Genomic DNA, 25,492 nt, shown 5'->3' with positions numbered 1-25,492 from the left:
TCATTGTTTACTTAACATAAAAATAGCCAATAAGAGCTTAAATATCATAATTTAACTCACTGTCACTTGATATATACAACAGAAATAATATTATTACTAAATTTTAGCTTATACAGTAAAACATTTAAGAGTTTTTAACTTTCAGCCTAATAAAGTTAAATACCTCTTAAAAAAACATGGTAAGCATAGAAAAAATAAATTGAATCAGTTATCTATGTTCAATTGAATTATTTTCTTAATTTTGGTAGTTAATACAGTGCAAGCATTTTTGTGTGCCTGTATTTATTTGTAGCTAATATTAAATTTTACTTGTTTATTATAAAACTTGTAGTGATTATTGATATTACATTTAGTTGTTACTTAATTATTATTTTTAGATCTATTAAATTGTTTAATTTTTGTTGAATTTTAAAATATTTAGTTTGATGTCATTTTATTTTAAAACTATTTATACTTGCCTTTTAGTATGGATTTTTTGGAAGCTGAAAACAGTATAAAATAAAATAATAATTAAATACCTATCTTTACAATTAGGATTATAGTGACACTTGTCTGTACACATACTGTGTTTTTGGCAGTACAGATTGATTGATTATTAAATCTCACATAAAACCATTAAATACAATAGATATTTTATGATTATCCTTAAACCATGATTGGTAGATCACTGACGAGATGTCATCCATTGGTGGCCGGACCTTATGAGAATGATAAGGTCAGCTTGTTAGAGCATATTGATTTTTATCATGTTTCATAAAAGTTATAATATCTCGTAGATTGTGTGAGCTTATGTATTAGGTAACTTAGAATATAACAATGATCTTAATTTTTGTTTGATACTGTAACACTTCCATATATCTCTACATAGATTGTAGCAGTGTGACCAATTTGAATTAACAGTTGAGTTTACAATAACATGTGCAGGATAGCATTAGCGTGTTAATATGTGTTTTTGTAATAAATTTTTGTATACTATTTATATACCTGTAAACATCAGCAATAAACAATGAATGAACCATGCAAATTTGGGACTGCATTACTTTTGTTATAAAACAAAATGTTCCTATCTTAAACTCTTGATAGAAAGGTCCTACAAATTTAAAACTTAGTACATTAATTTGTCTTGGTCCAAGCAACAACTGAATTATTTTGGGATCAAAAGGCAAAATCGTAGTCTACTCGCCTCTCTGTGCAATAACTCTGAATAAAAAAGTCCAAGAGACTTGAAACTTGGTTCCTCTTGGTTCAAAGAGGAACTCTCTTGATTTCAGAGTCATAAAGTAAAAAGGCAGTTCGTCTGCCAGTCTATTCATCTGTGTGATAACTCTTTTATTACGTTTTGACAGGTCCTTCTATACTCAGTAGTGTCAGTTTATTTTAATAAAAATATTGCATTGTAATCATATACCCTTTTTATTAATTTATTATTTTAAAGTATATTATAGACTAAAGAAACATCTTTAAGTCCAAAATCCAGTTCACGTTTTCGAAGTGGTAGCAGTGGGAGATGTAGTGTGACGCATAATTATCATAAAAAAACCACACACAAAAAAAAGTTTTGCAGACAAAGGGAAACCCAAAACAAGCATTGGCAGTATAACATATTTTGTCTGTAATGTAGCAGATCAATACCGGTCAAATTTAAATTTCAAATGGTTCGCGGCAAGATCAGTAAGCGGAAATTGACATGTACCAGAAATAGCTGATAAAGCAAAACAGATGTTATATTTTTCATCAAATGTAAGTCTAAAATAATTAATAAAACAAAGGTTAATTTAATTTCATACTGAAATCAATTCGAGCTATTTGATTACGATAGTCAATGAAGGAATTTGAAATCTATTGGCTATAATAACTAACACCAAAGTAAAACCTCATTAGTTTGGGTTGGAGGCTGAAGTCTTCCGGTTTATTGATCCCAGTAATGTGACCCCCGGACAATTCTGGCAGATTTCTTAGCCTCTTTCTTCTTCTGGTCACAGCAGAATATAAAAGGACGTGCATTTATCTCTCAGTAAAAGAAGCATGTGTTCTCCTAAATTTTTTTAAATTTTATTACAAGTCAAGGCAAGTGAGATTGGTGAATGAAAAGATTTTAAATTTCCAAATATAAAAATTTGAAGTGAAACGAGACAAGTTATTAACCTTGATATGATATATTGTTGAGTACAGTGTTTTAGGGACTGGACATCATTGAAATTACTTTTCAATCATATTATAAATTGATCTATAATAAAAATAAGTACAAAAAATAATTTGCAGTTGACAGAAATTATCGACAAACTCAATGACATTGATTTTAAATACATGATAGTGACCACATGCTCCAGTTATCTCAACTTTATTGTGAATTGAACTACAACATGTAATGTGGTTCTATACTTTCATGTTAGAAATGGACAACTTAAACTGGACATTTGTTTGATTATTGCTCAAGTAGAGTAACCTCACATTTAGAACTTTGTCATGTGGCATTGCCAACCTTGGGCAATACACTGTAACCTAATACATCAAGTACTTTGAATTACAACTACAATGTGGGACACATAATCAATCTAACACATTTTGAACTTCATCACATGGCTGAAATCACGTTAGGCAAATTAACCCTTTAAGGACCAACCGTCTGATTTATCGCCGGCGGTGTACTATGCGAAAAGGACCAGCCGTCTGATTTATCGCCGGCGGACTTTTCATATTTTTTAAGAGATATTTTAATCTTCTATATGGAATAAATATACTATTTTTCTATTCCCTGTATGTTTCTTACTATGATATCAAATTTTAAACGTCTTTGGAATCATCAGCTTGGTGAAAAAAAATATTTTACGGCCATGTTGCATCGTAATGTTGTCAGGGTACTTTGGGATTATACCGACCACACCCAGACATGAATCGTTATTTGACATTTTGCTTCTACTGATTACTAGATTAGCGTAGAACAAATTTTGTCAATATAAAACAGGAATTGTCTTTTCGCAAACCCCTCCCCATCCTCAGATAGAGGTCAAAGTCAAGCGGTCTAGTAGATAACGTGATTGCAGAGTCTCGCCGCCCTTTCAGCTGGTGCGTCGCTTTGTTGTACTTCCGTGTTTTACCCCTACATTTCTACAAACACAAAAACTAAACTCTTTATTGAAAAAAACACACACAACTTGTTTTTATGTACTGTGCAAAAAACTTAAATAATCATGTGATGCCGCACGGCCTGCCGTAATCGGGATTCTCGAGAAAGATAAGATAACAGTGACAACAATACCGATCACAATACCTGGAAACGCTTGTTGATTGATGGAATGTTAGTTCTGTTACTCAACTACATCGTTTTATAACGTTCTAAGTTCATTGAAAAAAGTTTAAGCGTTGGGGGCATATAACGGAATCTGACCCCATTAACAATTATTGATAATTGTTGTAAGTTTGTAATAAAAGAGTTGTTTTTTCGTTCTATCATGTCTGTTTCTATAAATGTATATTTTTGTGTTCTTCATACTGGTGTGGTCGGTATAATCCCAAAGTACCGAATAATATCCTTAGTAGCCTATAAGGTTTTGTATGTTAGGCTAATGCTGAAAAGTGTGTTTTAACCAGTGTTACAGAAAACTTTAATTCATTTACAAACTTTTTATTTTTTATTCCAGGGCTTTCAAATTTTGTACAGTTATAGAGAATTATATGTAGAACTAATAAATACCATTTCCCATACATAGTTTATTCTTATTTTTGGTAGTTCTTGAAGATCAAACTCAATTTTTTTTTTCTTTTTTTTATTTGATAAAAAGATAAATCAAATTGTTTTTTGCTATATAATGACTTAAATTTATTTTTTCACAATGAACAATTTAATTATAAACATTTTAAGCCTAAAAACAAATCTGTACAGTAATTAGTTCTGAAGATATGATTTTTCTCTCAAACGCTTGAAAAATCACACATTTTTAATGTGCACAGTTCTTGGAGCATGGCCAGAAAAACGCAAAAATTTTCTTTGCACATGTCAAATTTTGGTCTGGTCCTAAAAGGGTTAAAATCAACACTCCACAACCTGATCTTCGTTATATGGCGCCATCAACGTGGGGCAATTAAATTAAATACCCACAACCGAAAGTTCGTCAGTAATTTGAGATGGAGAATTATTTTCATTTTAGGCATAGTATTTCTAGTACATTCAATACCATCCTGTGAATATTATGTGCTTTGTGAACAAGTTGCTTTAAATGATAACAGTTTGTAATTAGTATCTTACAGTGGTGTAGAGGCAGATGTTTGTTTGTCCATAAGCCACTGCCTGTAGTGCCTACGCTGTGCCTCTTTGATCGCATCCACTTGACTGTCCCACTGAGCATGTATTAGACTCTGCTGTTCGAGATGCCTTCCTGCCAGCTCGTTGATCTCTGCTTCAGTGCTTGTCACATTCACAGCATCTACAGCTCGACACATCTCTTCTGTCTGTCTAATCATCCATCATACATTCAAACATTAAATTTACTACTTTACAACCAGCGTGTTCAATAATAGAGAGAACTACCAAGTATTCATAATTTTTGTTGTAATTACATTTTAAAAATCTATCCTAAGGAGTAGATAACATTTAAGTAAATTATACTAACAGTTTAAATTATTTAAAGTGAAAGTTTACAGATTAATCAATATTAAATCAAGGAGTACAATAAAACTTGTTTTTGAGTTAGTGATTATCTGACATGATCTAGAGATCTAGAAATCTGGAAAATCATAATAGTAATTCAAAAGGAATATAAAATAATTAATTATTAAACTGAAAACTGCAAACACATGCAGAGTGGTATGTAAATTAAACTTTGGAATTTTATTTTATTTTCACAAAAACCTTTGAAAATGTACCATATAACAATATATATATAATTGGAGATTTAGTTATAACTAGTTTTGATAGTGTTCTACGCATTGCAGGTTTAATTTAATAATTTTTTCCCATAAATCTCCTTATATTTATTTATTAGTCATTAATGATTATATTACTTATATCTATCATTAAAGTTTTCTATTTAAATCTTGTATTTCAACAATTCATTTTTCTATATACAAATGAAACTTTTCCTTTCATATTGATATCTTTTGTATGTGTGATAAACTCAATTAAATATTTCTTAAGACTCTACACTAAAGAAAAATCAAGTATGTCAAATTACGTGTCTGTCAGGTGAGTAACTTGCTTGTCCCGCTCTGCAACTATCTCAGACACTGCTATCGCATACGAATGTTCTTGCTGAAGAATCATTTCCAGGGCCGGCGAGTGAACCAACTTATGATACACGGCAGAAAAAACCTCTGCATCATTTGCTCCTGATTTTTCTCCAAATTCAACAGTGTTCTGAAAAATATTGCACAGTTTACGCATATTGGTTTGAAACCGTGTTTAACACACATCACTATTGTTTGTTTAAAATATATTATTAATGATTGATCATTTGAATGGATAACAGGATTAATGCCATTTGCCATTGTTTTATTATAACATATCAATTTTGAGATGGAATATTCAATTTATTTGACTAAGAAAATGTTGCTGGGTGTTTGAGACAGTATATATTCACATAAAACCACTAGTTAACTGATAGAGAGAAAAAAAGTAATAGGGACCATTTCAATAAGAGTCTCTAGAGAACTTTTCCGCCCTCAAAGGACAAGACAATAAGCACAAAATATGTTTGTTTGAATACATACAAATTTTAAATACTTGCCTACTCAACCCAGATCATTTACATGAACCCTTTGTAAATTATCTTCAACAAGCTACCAGATCAACTGAAAGGCAACCCAGGATCTATAAAGAGAAACCTACAGTGTTGGCTGCAAGACTGCAGACCACACATACTACACACTCGATGAGTTCTTCTCATGGAATGATGAATCTTAATTAAACCTCTCATTATTAATGATAGAATTCACTTGTAAAAACTGTCTGACTCTGTACCATGTCTTGATGATATTGTTAACAAAGCATATTGTCTATTATCTATATTTTGGGAACTACCCTGCCATCCCCCAAAGTTTTAAAAGACAATACTGTTATTCTAATCACATCTACTACTTGTCAGAAGTGTGGTGTGCAATTAATGTGTATTGCTCCTGGGTGGGGCCAGCTAGCTACCGCCATACGCTAGGATGTGTCATGCCTTCAACACGACCACTGTCTGTTCGGCTGTTTGATGACATCTTTTTTATATGATGTAGATATCTACAAACTCGTGCACTTATCTGCCTGTTATACATTCTATTTTTAAATTATCAACTTCTTTAAATTATACTTTTCCTAAATAACAAGAAACATTTTATCCCAGTAGAAGTTTATCACTCAACATTTTCTCAGTGCATTCTATCTCATTGTGATATCTATCACACATTAGAGGGAGGGTAATCTTATATATTAGACCATTCATACTATTAATATAAATATAACCCTGTATTGTGGAGTTAATAACATAATGTACAACAGTTTTATCCTAATAGAATTATTAAAATAATAAATTCTCTAACGTGTTCTCCCGTGACAGAGCACTCAATTTAGCCTGGTAGCACCCTTCATCCGGAAAGGGTTAGTCAGTGATTAAAAATAATAGTTGCCCAAATTATTACCATAATCTAATTACAGAAGTCAAGCAGAATAAAGAAGTAGAAACATCAATTTACCTCTTTGAAGTTTTTTTCCCAATATTTTATGACATCTTCAACATCAAGTTCACCCGTCTTAGAATTTTTAATAATAGCATCTGCCTGCTCATCCAAAAAATCTGTAGTTTCCTTTTCAATGAATGTTTGAAGTTCTCTTTCTAAATCTAAAACGTAACACATACACTGATACTGACAAATGATTATGCACATTATTGAAATATACATTGAATCCAGACCATTGAAGATACAGTATTAGGTATTTAATTTATCATTGTAATTTTGGAAACTTGATCAATTATAGGTGAAAAATATAGTGAATATAAGTAATGTGTTTCTTAGTTCCCTAAATACTATATTAGCTAATACTATCAGCTTGATTTTGTAGTCTGTCAAATATTTAGATTGTAAGCTGACATGGAATAAACACTTGTGTAATGTGCTTCACAATGCAAGATACTCATGACTTCCAAATGCTTCATTGGCACGAACTACGGCATAAGACAAATTGGCTATATTGTGCGATTGTAAGACTCCAAATAACCTAGGGTTCGTTAGTCTAGTAGCAAGTCACAATCAAAGACAAGCTTACCAGCTTACAAAGACTGGTTTGCTCATTAATTACAGGAGCTTTTAAAAGCAGTCCTACTGCTGCATTTGAAGTTCTAGGACTTTTACCAGTAGACTTACAGGTCATGAGCCTGTATTTAGCAAACTCTTTGTTATAACAATCTGATCTCGGGAGGACTGGAGACTAAGGAGGGAACATAGGTGATATAGTTTAGTACATAGATGGCTTCTTGATGGAGGGCAAATCTGGCGGATGGAGTGTGGAGTTCATCTCCCAGAACAACTCTCAGCGAAAGTCTGGGAGATCACTGCAGTCTTTCAAGCTGAAATGTACACTATTCTAGCTTATGCTAATATGGGATTGACTAGGAATTATATAGATCAACGGATAGTGATAATATCTGACAGCCAGACCACTCTTACGGCTCTTGACAGAATTTACTTCAAGTCTGGTGTGGGAGGGCTTTAAGACTATCCATTCTAGCTAGTCATAATTCAGTGCATCTCAGCTGGGTTTCTGGACATGTCAATTTTAGGGACAATAAACTAGCTGACGAATTATCGAGAAATGACTAAATAAAAGCACTTTCACGGCCTGAATGGCTTGTGGTAGTAAAAAAACTTCCTACTAAGCTATTAAGAAATGATTTAAGAATAAGCACTGTAATAGATGGCAGAGTATTCCTGGGCAATCATTTGTCAAGAAGATTATTGGAGGCACTACCATCCAGTTAAGAAGTGGCTGGTGAAGCTAGACACAGGCCTTCTGATATAAATCATTTCTCTTAATACTGGTCACGGTCAATTTCAGAAACACATTACAACTCACTACTGAAGATTCTAGATGTAGACTATGTAACCAAAAGAAGGATACTGCTAAACACCTTATTTTGGATTGTGAGAGGCATGGGGTTAAGAGAAAACCTTTATTTGGAACTTCACAGATAAGAAATAGGTGATGAATTCACAATAAGCTTAGGTTGATGCGTTTCAAATCAAGAGTCCTTTATAAATACCTCTTTAATCTGATATTAAAAAAAACCTAAATATTTTCTTCCAAACTCTGTTTATACCTTGCTTCTTGTGTATAAAGAAAGAAATTCAATACACAAAGTTAACCTAAATAAATGCTGATTCCAGAAATATATAGTTCAATATAAATGTGTGTGTGTATACATACAATATGTGTGTGTGTGTGTGTGTGAAATATTTTTAAGTAACGAATTTTCCAGTTTTTAGGGGTGTTGTTCATTACTGTATGTCATGCGGACGTGTTGTCGAAGCTTATTTAAGTCCTATCTTGCTAACCGTAAGCAGAGAGTCTGTATTGATGGAGAGTGGTCACAGGATATTGAGCTTGAGTTTGGTGTTCCCCAAGGTTCAGTCCTTGGCCCTCTTCTATTCCTAATTAGCATTAATGATCTTCCTCTAAATGTTAGGTCAAAAATTGTGATGTATGCTGATGATACCTCTTTTATTAATCATAGTGATAAGATATACGATCTCAGTGATACTGTCCAGTCTGATACATCTGCATGGTTTCAAACAAATGGTTTTTACTTAAATCACGCTAAAACACAGAATATTGTATTCACTCTAAGGCCTTTTAATATGCCTCAATCCAACTTTGTTAATATAACTAGTGTTAAGTTCTTAGGTGTATACATAGATAATCAGCTTACATGGTCTAGTCATGTAGACAAAATTTTGCCTAGGTTGTCCAGAGTAATTACCTCTTAAGGCGATTAACGTCCCTTGTCACTCACTATCAATTATCTCAGAATGGTTTACTTTGCCCTCTTTCAATCAATTATAAAATATGGTCTGTTATTCTGGGGAAACTCGAGCCGCTTGAATGAAATATTAATTTTACAAAAAAAAAAGCCGTCAGAATACTTGCTAATGCTGAATCCCTTGATCACTGCAAACCTATTTTCATAGAACTTAAAATCAATACTGTTGTTAATCTCTATATTCTTGATCTCTTAAAAAATCCCATGTTCTGATGTTTAATGAAGATGTTAATAATTATAACACAAGAGGTAAAAATAATCTGTCTTTTGGTCATTGTAGGTTGAGCAAAACTTTGATGAGTCATACAGTGATGTCAAAGAGAGTTTACAATAAGTTTAGTAAACTAATTGATAAGTATAACATGCAGACATTTAAAAATAAGTTGATTGCCTGGCTATTGAGGAACCCATTATATTCCTTGACTGACTTCCTGACATGTCAAGATATATCCTTTTAAGTTTAATAGTTTGTTATTGTTTTATTTCATTAAAATTTATCTTGTTGTTACATTGCTAGGTTCATGCCTGCCAGCATTGTTATCTATGAGCCATATTTATTCATTACCCTCTTTTAACATTAATTTATTCATTAATTTTTATTGTTGTTATTTATATGTTGTTTAAATTTATTACATTGTTAAATACTGCTGTTAATATTGCTCTCGTTACTGTTTTATATTAATTTATTTTTATAACGAGTAGTTTATAATATTAGGTATATTTATGTAAGTTTTAAAGTTATTATTTTATCTAAGCTAGTCTACAGAACCACAAGGATCTCATTCTGCTATGTTATTTAATGATTGCCACTTCTTAAAATTATTGTAATATATGTTATACTTATTAATAGTTCTTTGACGAGGCATTTGACTGAAGTTTGACTTTGTCACTGCATGTAACTGCCATACGACAATAAAACTGATTTGATTTGATTTGACTGTATATTGTACTAGAGTTTAATCAACTGTTGTTCAAGTGGTTAGTTATTAAAATCAATCCAGAAATAACCACTTTAAACAATAACAAGACAAGTATTGTGTAATATACATAACGAATTCCATGTTAGCTGAGTGCAACCGCCATCTGCCACAAACCCCCAACAGGAAATTCAACACAAGATAATACCTAAAAACCATTTGTATTAATGAGAAAATGTAATTAAACACCACTCTGAAAGAATATGGATTTTATTGCTAATATTTTACTTTTTAATAGTTGTACAGCATAAAAGTAATTTAAACTTTTACACCACACATGCAGCACTATCACTTAAACTACAGCTTAATTCCTATCGTGCCGTACCATTTCAAGAATTAAGTTTTGTAGATGAGTAGCATTACGGCTCAATTTAACTAGATTTTAGAACAATATGCAAGCATGTTAATTTTGATTCTTTTTCTGTAAATTACTGACAACAACTGATTTAATATTTTACCGTAGTCGGTTTTACATGTTCAACAGGGAAGAGAATATTAAATTTGATCTTTGATTGGAACATTGATTTCTAGCTACCCACCATCAATTAAAATGTCATTATTATTTTAAGGAGCCCCTGAAAACACAACGTTCGTGTATAATATTGTAATACACTAGAGACATGATTACTCTGAATGTGGATATGTGTATTTCAAAAGTTAGTGCTGAAGCTAAACTGTTTTGTTGACTGTAGCGATGTTTCCATACATGCATTGAAATATTGTTTAAAAGAAATTTAATATAAGTTAAATTTATACTTTATTTATTTATAAGTTTCCCAAAAAGATTAAAAAGGTAGACATAAGAGCGGTATAGGTCCATACTACTATAATAGCTTATTGGCTTGCTATCCTTTAAGAATTGATTACATTTTAAGGCTATCAATAGTGAACGACGGCCCACACTAGCATGTACCTTTGAGCGTGACGCTGCTGTTTAGTTTTATATATCCCTACCAACCATAAGCAAGATTTAATACCCATCCATCTTATCTAAAATATTCTTGGTAGGCCTACCATAAGGTATCAGTGAAGTTAACAGCCGAAGTGGCCAATAAAAATGTCAATGTTATTAACATATTCTGCTCATCCTCCTTCCTTTCCTGAAGGACAGTAACATTTTTATGTGTTTGAATGCAGATTACGTGAACAGTTAAAATATTAGGAAATTGAATTATTCCTATTTAATTGGCCATCATCTTTTTCAAGAGTGGGAGTATAAGTTCTTTGTGTAATCATGTGTTATTTATAAATGAAGAAAAGTGCACACACATAGGAAGTTATGGTTAAGTTCGTTTTGCTTATTTATTAAACTTTTGTTTTCTTAAAATTATGTATTACTTTATTGAAAGTTGAATTCAATTTATATGCATTTTTTACAAATGTTTTTTAACCACACCGCAAACGAAATTCACATTATTAATCTATTGATATTGTCCTTCTAAACAAAACAATATAAAATTATAGGGTATAAAAATGACAAATAATTAATTTTAAAACATTCAAAGTGAAACCAATTTTCTTATAAGATTGTAGGAAGCTATGTTTAGGTGAATTTAAAATATTTTTTTGTGTTTTAAAGTTGCTTTTCCTATAATGGCTACATGCATTCGTGATCAGACCATTTAGATTTTGATTTTTTACTGATAGGCACTACTTCGAGGGATTTTTTCATATGTCGCCAGTGAGGCACTCGTGTCAGGCTGATATTAACTTTAATTCGTAGAAAGTTTAAATGAACAAAAACATCTTTATTAAGGGACAAATTTCTCTGATTTCAGCATTATTGTTATTTTACGTCTCCAAAGATAGCATGGCTGATGTCAACAGCAAACAATAGGAGGTAGACTTACGATCATAACAAGACCATGTGATCAATCAGACCAATTGGTGATTCAATTGTTCAAAACATTTTTTACATTTATCTTCTGCTACATCTAGCCTATAGCTCCACCGTACTCAAATTTCTTGAAGTCATCAATGTTTTCAAATATGAATCCTTTCATACCCCATATACCTACTTGGAAATAAAAAAATAAAAATCACCGGAAACTAGGTTGAATGAGTAATGTGCATAAGGCAACAGTATTACGCCATTTTTACCAAAATCTGGCTAACAAAGATAGCTGTGTATGCATGTTTTCAAGGTGGAAAAACCAATCCTCTGTCAGCTTTGGGTGAGTTTTACTACATAGCCCATGGTTGGCTACATTATCTTCTAAATAAAGTGATTTTACCATATTCGTTATTAAGTCAATCTAAAAAAGGATATAAAGTTGAATTTTTTTAAGTCGTTGCCTAATGTAGAACATTTTAATACCGTTTATAAAATCAAAGACCCTACTAAGGCTTTTGAGAATAAAGAAAAGCAGATTTGAGCCTTATGTGTTGATAGTGATGGATTTTTGTCTGCTGTATCATCTGCTGACCCTACTTATATTAGGGTCACTGGTCTGTGTTTTTTTTTACCATCAGTTTTCATTGGTGTGTTATAGATTTGTTTTTGTCCTTCTCCGTAGACTAATGGTTATAGTCTCGGCTCTCTAACCGAGAGATCACGGGTTCAAATCCCAGGAGGTCCAATCATATTATAATAATAAAAACCAGTGCACTTCGAAGCTGGCATAGCTGACACTGAGGCTTAAATGAGATTTAAAAAAAAAGATTTGTTTTTAATAATATAAACATTGAATGAGTAAATTTACTATAGGATAATACTGAATGAGAACAACTGCAATGGTTTAGTAATTAACAGAGCCCATAATTTGTCCTAATGGACACCTAGATCGTTATACTAACCTTCTTCAATATAAGGTGGGAGTTTTAATGATGCTACAAGCCTCTGAACAAGCTCTGGTATTGATTCTGTAAATGGAATTTCCACTGGCACTTTTAGTTGGTACAGATCTTCTCGAGTAAGCATTGGAAATGCAAAATGAAATTCCAGTTGCTTGACTGGATTATAGTTGTTATCCATATCTTAAAATTAAGTTTCGAATTGAAACAGCAGAATCGGTAATATACTTTCAGTTTCCTACTTATGACCACAACGTAAAACATAACCTAGAAGTACTATGTAAGTAAACAAATTGGTAAGTCAATAAGTGTAGCAGAAGGTAGAGGCTAAAGTAGCCCGCCCCGCAAGATAACAGCCCGATTACGATTAAGGCGGTGTTAACGCTTTTTTTGGCCATCAGATGTTTCCGTAAAGTAACACTGTGGTCACTACTGTCTGTTTGATTTACGAGTTGTCTGAAGAAACGTAATGGCGAATGAAATCAACATAACATTTTTTTATAATCTTGTTTTATTGCAACAGATGTTGAATCGTTGAGTAATCTTTTAATTTGTAAGTAGTGGATGGGTGTTATTTAACGTAACAGGATAAACATTAGAGTTTCCGCGTGGCAACAGCTGTCCCCGCATCGTGTTGCGAGAAACTTCCTGTTATTTTGGCAAGAGGATGAGAATGAACATTGAATCCATTCATTCAACAGTCAAAAGTGGCAGACTCAAAATTCTTCAGCTGTTATTTGAGGAAAGGAGTTAAAACGAAGAACAGTGATGTAGTGTGACCATTTTGTCGGCAATCTATTTACAGCGCAATAATAGAAGTTTTATAAAACTTGCCTAGAAGTTTTATAAAGCACTAGTGTAATTTATATTTAGTACACAAAGCAAATTGTTCAATTATGTTAAATAGACAAAATAAATTCTTCAGTATCACCATTTTCATGTGGCCTATAGTTTTGTAACATTAAGCCGTGTCCACACTATGCCGCGGTTGGCTTTTGGCAATGCCGCGTTGGCAAAGCCAATGCAATGTAGACGTGGCCGTTGGCATATGCCGCTGAGCCAATGGTTTGCCAACGAAAATCGCTCTAGTGTCGGTCTCCATCAAAGGAAGCCGGTGAGAGCCGGTAGTGGGGACGAGCCAACCGTTGGCTTCACGCGGCATGCACGTGGTTCAGTTGTGGCTGAGACAGTGCCGAGTACAGTCATGGAGTGGACGAACGATAAAGTGTGTCAACTTATTGAGCTCTACCGTGATAAACCTGTTCTGTGGGACTGTCGCTTGAAAGGGTACAAAGACAGAAACAAGAAACAAGATGCTCTTCAAGAAATAGCAGATGTTTTTGGTGTTGACAAAGCAGTAGTGGAAAAGAAAATTAAAAACCTAGTGTGCCATTTTTTACGTGAAATAAAAAAGGAGAGAGACTCAAGTAAGTCTGGTGCGGGAAATTCTGATGTGTACAAGAGTAAATGGTTTTGCTATAACAACATGCTATTTCTCCAGGATCGAAATACACCTAACGAAACGACGGACACAATCACGCAGGTAAATATATATTGACACAGTAAGTATTAGTAATTATATTTTACGTTCATATCAAACACATATTACATAGTTAGGGCTAATTATTTGTCTTGTTGAAAGGATAATTTTCCAGCCGGGGAAGCGAAGAAGTCTGCAAATTCTTTTCTAGTGGCTTGTGCCTCATCAGTGCTTCTTCTTGAAGTTCGAGGAATGTTGACCAAAGCTTGATTTGAAGGGGATTGTCTCCAATGTCCTGGATTGATCTCACCTGTAGTTGAGCACTCAGAGTCGAATGTTCCCACGGGGTTGTACACTGATTTGGAATTACTTTTCCTCAAGTAGTTGTGCAGATAAAGTACTGCCAACACCACCAGCGTAGCCCATTCTGGTTTTAATAGCATAGGTCTTTGTAGTATGCGGTACACAGAGGATATTATGCCGAATGCATTCTCAGAAACTCTACGTGCTCTACTTAACCGATAGTTGAACACTCTTTCTTTAGAGTCCTTTTTTTGAATACCTGGATATGGTTTCATGATGTGCTTCGATAAAGGAAAAGCATCATCGGCCACAAAAACATACGGTGTTTTATCTGTTCTTCCAGGAAGAGGAGTAGGAGGAGGAAGATGCATTGTGTTGTTCCTCAGACAATCTCTGAATGTTGTGTGACTAAACACACCTCCGTCTGATATTCTTCCTTGACAACCAACACTTGCGTAGATAAAGTTGTAGTGCGCATCTACCACCGCAAATAGAACTATACTGAAAAACCCCTTGTAGTTGAAATATTCTGTGCCACTATGGATAGGTGCTTGCAACTCAATATGCTTCCCATCAAAGGCCCCCACACAGTTTGGGAAATTCCACTTATCATTGAACTCTTTTGAAATAACTTTCCACTCTGCTTCTGTTTTTGGCATCTGAAACAAAATGACAACAATATAGCAATATTCATTATCCAATCATTAATCTTTTCCTTTTTTTTAGGACGAGCATACAAATAAAGATGGAGATACTGCAAACCAATCGCAAACTGTCAACCAGGACCAAGTTGCTGGACCAAGTGGAGAAACGCCTCGAAAACGTGTAAGTTTGCCAAAGGAACAGTCTGATCGGCCAGGCGGAGGCCCACAAAAGAAAAAAAAAGACTACAGCTACAGAAGAAGCTCTGTCAATTATGAGAAGTATCCAAGGTCGGCATAAAGGTATGGATCAGTTCAAATCTTTTGGAGAGCAAGTAGGACTGCGTATTAAAGACCTCCCATCATCAAATGCTCAGAAAATTGCAAAACACCTATTAGTAATATTCTGTTTGAAGCAGAAATGGGCAAGTACGACTATGGCAACCCAATCGGCGGAAGTTACTCACAGCCATTCTACCCAACACCGAACTACGTACAACAACCGATTTCTGTCCCGATGCCACCAGCTTGTCCCAATCCAAACCCATGTAGTGAGCAGCTGTCTTTTCACGGAATCACACAGGCAAACTCTCCAGATTCAGTCATAAGCTCCTCGCTATCAACCCATACGGACAATGACTCTATCGACAATATATTGATGCACCTGTAATAATAATTTTACAAATTTAAATAAAAGAGAATTTTACACCTCATCTCTTCAAAATTCAAATTTGAGTTAAGACTTTTGTTCATTTTTGTTATTGTAATTAACTTAATACTCATTTTAACTAAGTAAATAAGGGTTTCATTTGTAATGGAGAGTGTTTTGTTCGGAACTTGAGACGCATGTCTACCAAATAAAGGTTTTTTCTAATATACAATTTTTTCTTACCTTGATGTAATCCTGTAATACACTGACAATTGCTTCACAAACAGTCGGGATGATGGTTGATATTATTTGCTTTGAAATCTTGAATGTGTAACTTAACGAGTGGTAAGAGTCTCCCGTTGCCAAAAACCGCAGAGTAACTGCAAGGCGTTCATGTGGAGGAATAGCACTTCTGAAGGACGTGTCTCGTTTCTGGATGATACGAGCTATCTTATTTAGAAGATCTTCAAAGTCACTACTTTTCATTCGAAAAAAGTTTTTGAAACCACATCCATATCTGTACTCGAGATTTAATTCGTCTTCATCATCCAATACCAAATCCTTCATCAACTCACTAGTTCCGTATTTTCTTCTACTTTGAAGGCTTGGATGCACCCAAAACCGTCGTTTACGCAATTTTTCGTGATTGATAATTACAAACGCGCCTAAAGCAACTAGTACATCCTCCTCGTCAGACATTTTGCGACTGAATGCCAACTCACGTGTAGACGACAAGCCAAAATCTAGGTTTGCCGCGTTGGCTTTGCCAACGCGGCATTGCCAAAAGCCAGCCGCGGCATAGTGTGGACACGGCTTAAGACTAGGTACGTGTGTGCATTATACTTATACAATTAATACACTGATATGGGAGGGGGACTTTCGTTTCGTGTCACGGATCACGCTTGTTCGATTTGTGGCCACTAGGGGCGGGAATATCGCGGACATTTTTATATCGGTGCGTTTCTCCGTTTCGTTCAGTGGCTAGTGCTACTATGCTTTACTTTATTCCAGAATTTGTATTTTTTATTTCAGCTATCATAAACCGATAATTTTATTTTTAGAATATAATGACAATGACAAATTAATTAATTATTTCGGAAATACAAGATTGTAGTGAAAATGATACTGATCAAGTTATAGAAACTAATATAAATTATAGTAATGAAATGTGTAAATATTTATGAATTTAATATTGAGAAATAGGTGATGATTGTAATATATGAAATGTATAAAATATTACAAAAATATGTACAAAATTAATAGAAAATATAAAACTTTTATGTTTAGCATCTCATATTATTTTACAAGGCCGTGTTGTAGTAATTTATTGTATTTCAATAAGTAACAGCGACTGGAAAACGTTGTTCAAAGAACACTGCGCAAACTGTTGTCGACTGGCAGAATAACGTTGCATTGAGTTGCCGCTAAACAACGACAATTATATCCATTTCTACTTGTCAAACGTTGCGCCTGATTTAGCACCACCATGGACATAACACCATTTCGCTCTGAAGGTAAATTTGACGTCACGAAAGGTGGTGCTAAATCAGCACAGTGGTCGTGTTTATGCCCTAAATAAGCACCTCCTTGTAATAGGAGGTCCATATTTAATGGTTACGGGCTCTCTGCTCTCTCTTAAAAAAAAGAAGAAAACGACGAGTACAAATTTTACTCCTCTGAGCAAACAAAATATAATTTTAATGTCATTAAACATCAACAAACAATATTGGGAAGCCTTTACCTACCTTTCATTCATTTTTACCTGAATTTAAATCTCTGGTTAAGTTTGTAATTTTGAAATTCCATTATCTAGTCATTTAGTTTTCATGACTTACTTGGTTTTTCCTGCGCCCTTCAAGTTAAGTATACTCGCCTTTTGTTATGCTAGATGTATTATTAAATAAATAAACATATATTTCCACAGTTTTTCACCTAAACCGAGGTTGAGTGGAAGACAAGTTAAAACAGTCCTAACTCCGTCTCAAAATCGAGTCATTGTTTATTAAATGTAATTTAACAAGTAAAATCTTAGTTTCTATTGATAAATAAATAAACTTCAAAACCAAAAAAATACTATTTATGATATGGTTATACTTGTTTGAAACAAAAAACTACATTACTTTGAAAAATAAGTATATGGTGTTTGTAATACTAATTTTGACTTAGTTTCTTTAATCAAAAGTTGAAAGGTAATGTTTACAAACAATTCTGTTTGTAAGCTGAACACATAATTCTTATCACTTCGCTCAGACGAAGTAAAAGTATGTTTTAAGATTGTTTTTCGGTTGATGAATTAGGCTGTTAACTACCATACAATACAATTACGTCTGTATCATGGTCGATAGCAGATGTCGAAGAAAACTTAAATACTTCTATGCCATAGCTACAAGTACAGGAACTTTCCTCATAAATGCATTTGGTTACCTCAAGTTACTGTTTACGTGGTTAAAAAAATGATTTAACATTGTGCATAGCAAATGGGGGATTTTTCATAAGGGAATAAGGGAAATGTCGATTAAGATCTGGGTCGTACTGGAAAATTTTACTTTTGTTATAACTTATTTGTTTTACAGTTCTTAGGTAAAACATACTCTTTTCAAACTGTAACCACCAACTACGATGCAATGGGAGTGTTTATGATCCTGGGTTTAAGACTACGGAACATGAAGTTTCACAAACTAAGTGAACTCTTTTGTTGTGCGTTAAGAGCATTCAGAGGAATGCCCCATAGTAATAAGTCCTGGGTTTATCATATCAGTATTGACTTGCTGACTTCTGCCAGTGGCCTGTAATACGTCTCGTGTTTTTTTGCCTCTGGGTTCTGCATTAATTATTACCTGGATGTCTTGGACTACTTTCATGGAAATTCAGTGAGTTTGTGATTCTGTGTCACTAACGGTCATTGCTCAATAACTCAATTTTTTAATTGGAGCATATTGTGAATTTCTTTCATGAATAAACAAACATTCTCTTCTTTTTCTCTCTCTCTTTTTTTAAGCCTCAGCTACACAGCTATGTAGGCTTCGATGTTCACTGGGTTATCTCGTGTCTATACATGATTGGCCCTCCCCGGGATTTGAACCCGTGATCTCTCAGTTAGAGCCGAGACTATAACCATTAGTCTACGGAGGAGGACATCCTCTTCTTTCCTGTCAACTTGTGTGGTCAAGTCAATGTTCCCTTTCCTGTCAACTTGTGTGGTCAAGTCAATGTTCCGTCATTCCGCTGTCATCGGCTGCTGCTGCTGCAAGGAGGAATCTGCGCTTCTCAAAATCCACAGCCTTCTAGATCTTTCGTCGACCGGCTACATATATGAACTATATTTACTACACTGGTTAAGAACTGATTGTTGTACACAAGAGTTGTCTATTATATGTTTCATTGTTATTGTTATGTTATTGAATCTGTTGCATTTGATTTTATGTATGTTAACACACTTTACTTAACAATTACACTTCCCAACTGATTCCCCATTATTGCCACAACACTTCTCTTTCACTCTGTTCGTTCTTAACACCAAAGATGGACTCTAAAGATGCATGCGCAAGATGTATGGTGCGAGTTACCGGCACCGACAAGGGCATACAATGCGACACTTGCGATCGCTGGTTCCACTCTGAGTGCATCAAAATGTCAGCTTCTGATTACAAACGTTATGCCAATGACGAAAATCTAAAATGGCTGTGCAATCATACTGATTGTGGATGCGACTCTACTTCTCAACTAAAACTCGACCCAGTTATTAAGGCACTATTTGATAAGATGGATTCTCTAGCCACTAAAGCTGATCTTACTCATATCCCAACGACATCACTTATTTGCGACAGGAGATTAGCAGCTTGACTGAACAAATGTCCCAAGTCGAACCAAGAGTAACTAAACTGGAGTCTGAAATCAAATCATTGAAGTCTGATATGGCTTCAAATATAACTAAGCACATATCGTCCTCCACCAATGACATTTATTCTGAAATTGTCAATCACACAGCCAGACAGTCGAAGGTCATTTTGCACAACATCCCTGAGTGCTCAAGTACTTAATCCAATGTAAAAAGGACTTACGATCTGGACCTGTTAAACAAGATCTTTGTCTCATTAGATTTTCAGGTCCAGAACTTCACGTTTTTTAGTCTTGGGAAAGACTGCAATAAAACTCGTCCCATCAAAGTCATCTTACCAAGTCCCGATGACGCTAAACGGTTTTTCATAGGATTTTCTCAGGATCTACTGGGGAATTCTGATGCCTCTCTCTCTGAAGTCACAGCAAGTCATGACATGACTCCTCACGAGCGTAAATATCTCCAGGACCTTCGTAGATCCCTCGAGTCTCGCACTAACAACGGCGAAAAGGGCCTCACTATAAAATATCTTAATGGCACTCCTAAAATAATTCAGTCTCCAAAAAACGTGTAATTTCCAACGGCACAGAAACCATACACATTTATTATCAAAATGTAAATGGACTTAGATCCAAACTAGATGAATTAAGGCAATCACTAATTTCTTACATTCAGGACATCATAGTTCTAACTGAGACTAACCTTATACCAAGCATCTCCAACGGCGAACTTGGCTTCAGTAACTATGAACTTTACCGGAAGGACAGAACCTCCTCCTCAGCAAACAAAATGAGCGGTGGAGGTGTTTTGATTGCAGTATCCAAGCGTCTACAATCTTCTGAAATTGCCACTTCCACGAAAACAGAATCTCTTTTTGTGTCGTTAACCCTGAACAATTGTGAGAAAGCTCTAATTGGAGGAGTCTATATTCCCCCCAGCCAGCCTGTTGCTGCTTACATGAATTTTTCTAGCTCAGTGGAAGAGATCGTGGCACTCAACAACTTCGCTCATATCCATCTGATCGGAGATTTCAACCTTCCCGGTATCAGCTGGACTTCATCCCAGGTCGTGCTCAACCATTCCGCAATTGCGATCTCCGAGATGGCCGAGCTGCTTGGTCTGTCGCAGGTAAACCATTTGGCAAACGATAGAGGGGTGATTCTGGATCTCGTCTTTACTTCTTCTAGTTCAATGAAGGTCACTCGAGACGTTGATCCTCTTGTTGCTGAGTATATTCATCACCCGTCCCTAAGTATGGAGCTGGATCTTAGAGTAAAGAGAAATATACATTCTTTCCTCAGACCTGATTTGAGAAAATGCAACCTTCAAGCAGTTTTCAGCGAACTTCAAAGGATGAACATAATGTCATGGACTACGGTTGACGATGTTGACGCTTCCTTTGCCGGCTTTTGTAAGACTATCGGCGACTGCGTAGTAAGGAATTCTCCTCTGAAGAAACACAGCCAGTCTTCCTTTCTCATATGGTTTTCCAAGAAACTTGTCCACCTTACAATCTTGAAAAAGATTCTTCACAAACAATTCAAGTTGCCCTTCGATGTAACGATTTACCATCGATTCGCAGCCGTTAGATCTGAGTGCAAGTCATTGACAAAAATCTGTTTCCTGCGCTATGTCAACCACGTTCAAGAAGTGCTACCATCCAATCCCAAAATATTTTGGACCTATATTAAGGCCTGCAACAGATCTGATACAGCCCCATCAGTGATGTCCTTTGAAGACACCACATCATCTGATGATGTTTGCATTGCAAATATGTTTGCTGATTTCTTCTCATCGGTTTTCGGCACCAGCTGAAGCTCTGCTCATACTGAAGACTTTTCTGTAAGTAAATCAATCAAGTAAGTAAGTAAGTAATCAATAAGTAACTTAATTTATAATTATAAGTGACAAAGTTAAGAATGATATTAAATTAAACTTTGATTTTATATTGATAATTCAATATGCATAAGTATGAGTGATAAAGTTCATTTAAGAATTCATTAAAATTAATATTTGCTATTTCTATATGTCTCCTTGATTATGATGATGTCCAAAGTGCCCTTACAAATCTTGATCCAAGGGGCCTGGTCCCGATTCTATATCGCCTGCAGTTGTAAAGTATTGCGCTGAACTCTTAGTATTGCCTCTGACTAAATTATTCAATCTATCTCTACCTAATGGCACATTTCCCGAATGTCTGAAGTTTAGTCACGTTGTGCCAATTCATAAAAAGGTTCAGTGAATGACATCGCAAATTACAGACCAATTGCTATCCTACCGATTTTTGCTAAGATTTTTGAGAGACTTGTGCTTGACAGGTTGCAGTTTAGAGTTCACCATCTTATTACTAACAAACAGCATGGTTTTATGTCTGACCGTTCTCCCGTTTCTAATCTAGCCGTCTTTCAGACTCATATTATGGACGCACTCGGAGAGAGAACTCAGATCGATGCCGTTGAATTGGATTTTGCCAAGGCTTTCGATCGAGTCGACCATGTCCTACTCATCCGCAAGTTGTGTGAGTATGGGATCTGTGGACCACTGCTCAAATGGTTTGTGAGCTATCTACATGAGAGAAAACTTCAGGTTCGCTTCCATTCCGCTCTATCCAAGGAGTTCATTGCTACTTCTGGCGTACCTCAGGGTTCACACCTGGGCCCCACTTTGTTCAATATCTACATTAACGACATAACTCGAAGACTGAGCTGTAACCACCTACTCTTCGCCGATGATTTGAAACTGTATGCGAAAGTTACTACACATCAAGATGCTATTAATCTCCAGGAAGATCTGAATCGGGTAGAGGAGTGGTGCCTGGAAAATAGCATGGCTCTCAACCTCGATAAGTGTGTCTGTATCACTTTCCACCGAACCGTCTCTCCAATAAAATTTGACTATTCTCTGAGCGGCATAACACTATCAAGAGTTACTACAGTAAAAGATCTTGGAGTGACCATTACATCTACACTCAACTGGGATGCATATATTCGGTCGGCTTGCAGCCAGGCATTGCGCAAACTCGGCCTGATACACAGAATTTCACAGCATTTCACTGATATACTCTCTTTCAAGACTCTCTACTGTACCTTGGTGCGCCCACATCTGGAGTACTGCTGTGTGATTTGGTCGCCACATCAGAAATATTTGATTGAAGATCTGGAGAGGGTCCAGAGGCGATTTCTCAGGCTGGTGGGGCTAAGATTGGGCTATGGATACCTAGAGGTCTCTACACGCGAAGTGGCATCCCTTCTCCAACTACCCGCTCTTGAAACAAGGCGCTTCTACCATGATGCAATATTCTTGTTCCGCCTCGTTAACTCTACTGTGGACTGTCCTGAGCTACTGGAGAGGGTTTGCTTCCGGGTTCCTGCTGGCACTAGATCCCAATATCTATTTGCTAGATCCTCTGTTTCCTCATCATACTTGGCCAACTCTACGATGCGAAGAATTCAGCTTCATGGAAACCTTCTTCCTAACCACATGGATTTCATCGCTTCCTCATTCCTAACCTTCCAACGGAATCTCCAGACATTTATCAACCTACAACTCACTGAAACCTCTTAATCACAACAAACACACACACACACACACACACACACACACACACACACACACACACACACACACACACACACACACACACACACACACACACTGTTATGTTGCTGTTATATTTCACTCTTCTCTATGTAATTTGGTTCTGCGTTGGAAATAAATAAATAAAAATAAAGTAAAAAATAAAAATAAAAGTCATGGGCTGTGAATCTACGAAAAAGGAGTATATGCTACCACAAGATGCTGTTCTGAAACAACATTGACCCGTGTTCAGAGCAAGAATACTACTAGGATAACCCTCCTACATGTGTATTCTACAAAGGTTTATGGATGTGGAGTCACTTCCGAAACCGGGTTAGATTTGGCCAGTGAGACTAATATAACTATAGCTATGATAGACTACTGTAGCATATATTATCTGAGACTCGTGATCAGACCATCTGGAATTTTGATCTATTACCCCATAGCTATTATATTACAAGATGTGTTTTGTTCATCAGCAGCTACAGTGTGAGGCAGCACCGGTTGGTGTGGTCACAATACGCAGTATAGGTCGGAGTCATTCACAATCAAAACTTTGGAACTTCGATCTGTTAACTGATAAGTACAATCTTCATGGATTGTTTCGTTCATCACTAGCAGCGCTGGTAGATCTGGTAAAGTCAAACATTAATTAAAAGGTTAATGGATTGAGAATTATTGTAATTTAAAATTACAAACATTGAAAGGGTTATTCTTCCCGTATTTGGATTACAATTTCCCTTATACCTATAAAATGATGAAAGAGACTAAAATTATATTCAACTAAAATACATGTCAACTACAGTTGTCCATAGAATCAATAAAAAAGAATTTTTCAAATTGGAGTAGAGGTAGTTAGTGAGTTCGAGTGTTAACCCAAATTTTAAACTAGGACTAGAAATTGTTGGGTAGAGTCTGTATTATCTTATTAATGGTGTGGTTAGTTTTGATAGATTTTTGAATTGATGTATTATACACACAGAAATACATAAACAAAGTTATAAAGAAGTTTAACTAATAGGTAATAACTACAAGCTTAGATTTTTTTTCCTAAGATCCTCTACTGAGTACGCACACCACCCTGGTAATGTTTTCATATTATTTTTATTTCCACTGGCAAAATTATTATTTACATATGCTATAAAAATCCTGAACAGTACTTAATCTAAGATATAAGAACAATAAGTAGGGTACTTTGGGATTATACCGACCACACCAGTATGAAGAACACAAAAATAGAAATTTATAGAAACAAACATGATAGAACGAAAAAACAACTCTTCAATTACAAAATTACAAACTTACAAGCATTTCCAGGTATTGTGATCGGTATTGTTGTCGCTGATATCTTATCTTTCTCGAGAATCCTGATTACGGCAGGCCGCGCGGCATCACGTGATTTGCACGGTACATCATTGCCTTTCCATTACAATTCAATTTATATTTCTGATTAGCCCCTCTAGAATTTGATATTTTACTGATAGGTACTATCTCGAGGGATGTTTTTCTTTCGTCGACATCAGCGCGGGGCAGCACCGAAGGTGCTGCCGAAGCCCGCGCTGATGGCCGGAGGCACTCGCATTTTGGGTGGCGGAATGTGATCAAGAATAAAAACAAGTTATGAGTGTTTTTTTAATAAAAAGTTTAGTTTGGTAAATGTTTGTTTTTGTTGAATTTTTGTGTTTGGAGAAATGTAGAGGTAAAACACGGAAGTACAACAAAGCGATGCACCAGCTGAACGGGCGGCGAGACTCTGCAATCACGTTATCTACTAGACGCTCGACTTTGACCTCTGTCTGAGAATGGGGAGGTGTTTGCGATAAGACAATTCCTGTTTTATATTGACGAAATATTGTTCTACGCTAATCTAGTAATCAGTAGAAACGAAATGTGAAATAACGATTCATGTCTGGGTGTGGTCGGTATAATCCCAAAGTACCATAAGTAGAATTGAATAAATAGTAACAATAATAAATTAAGAAATAATTTAATAACAATTGAATTGTTTTAGGCTATGGCAGTCATTCACTGTGGATTATTCCTGTTGAATAAATATCTCTTTTTAATAATAGCAGCATCAGCAAACAGAGAGGCAAAGATAGAGAGATAAAAGATTATGTATATAATATAGATATATTAAATTGATTAGTTTTAGTTACCGGAATTACCGGCAGTGCTTGCGAAGTATGGCTGTTGTTGGTACTTATTTTCTATTCCAATC

General features: G+C 35.3%; 2 protein-coding genes across 2 annotated transcripts in view; one reads left to right on the top strand and one right to left on the bottom strand.

Annotated features, from left to right (window-relative positions):
- The window catches only part of LOC124359507 (protein C12orf4 homolog), a 31,388-nt gene extending 18,159 nt beyond the window's left edge, over positions 1-13,229 (bottom strand). The window contains exons 1-4 of the mRNA XM_046812299.1: positions 12,788-13,229; positions 6,673-6,818; positions 5,172-5,353; positions 4,247-4,453 (exon numbers count right to left, since the gene is read on the bottom strand). Coding sequence (XP_046668255.1) covers positions 4,247-4,453; positions 5,172-5,353; positions 6,673-6,818; positions 12,788-12,965 — 713 coding nt within the window. The 5' untranslated portion in view covers positions 12,966-13,229. The remainder of the gene's footprint in view (positions 1-4,246; positions 4,454-5,171; positions 5,354-6,672; positions 6,819-12,787) is intronic.
- Positions 13,230-13,762: 533 nt separating this feature from the next.
- LOC124359506 lies at positions 13,763-15,596 on the top strand. The gene is made up of 2 exons (XM_046812298.1): positions 13,763-14,327; positions 15,294-15,596. Exons 1-2 carry the CDS (start codon positions 13,764-13,766, stop codon positions 15,507-15,509), a joined length of 780 nt encoding a protein of 259 aa, XP_046668254.1. The 5' UTR covers position 13,763; the 3' UTR covers positions 15,510-15,596.
- Positions 15,597-25,492: the final 9,896 nt, after the last annotated feature.

Source organism: Homalodisca vitripennis, chromosome 4, assembly GCF_021130785.1.
Source record: "Homalodisca vitripennis isolate AUS2020 chromosome 4, UT_GWSS_2.1, whole genome shotgun sequence".
NCBI lineage: Eukaryota > Metazoa > Arthropoda > Insecta > Hemiptera > Cicadellidae > Homalodisca > Homalodisca vitripennis.
This window is presented reverse-complemented; position numbering and strand designations above follow the sequence as displayed.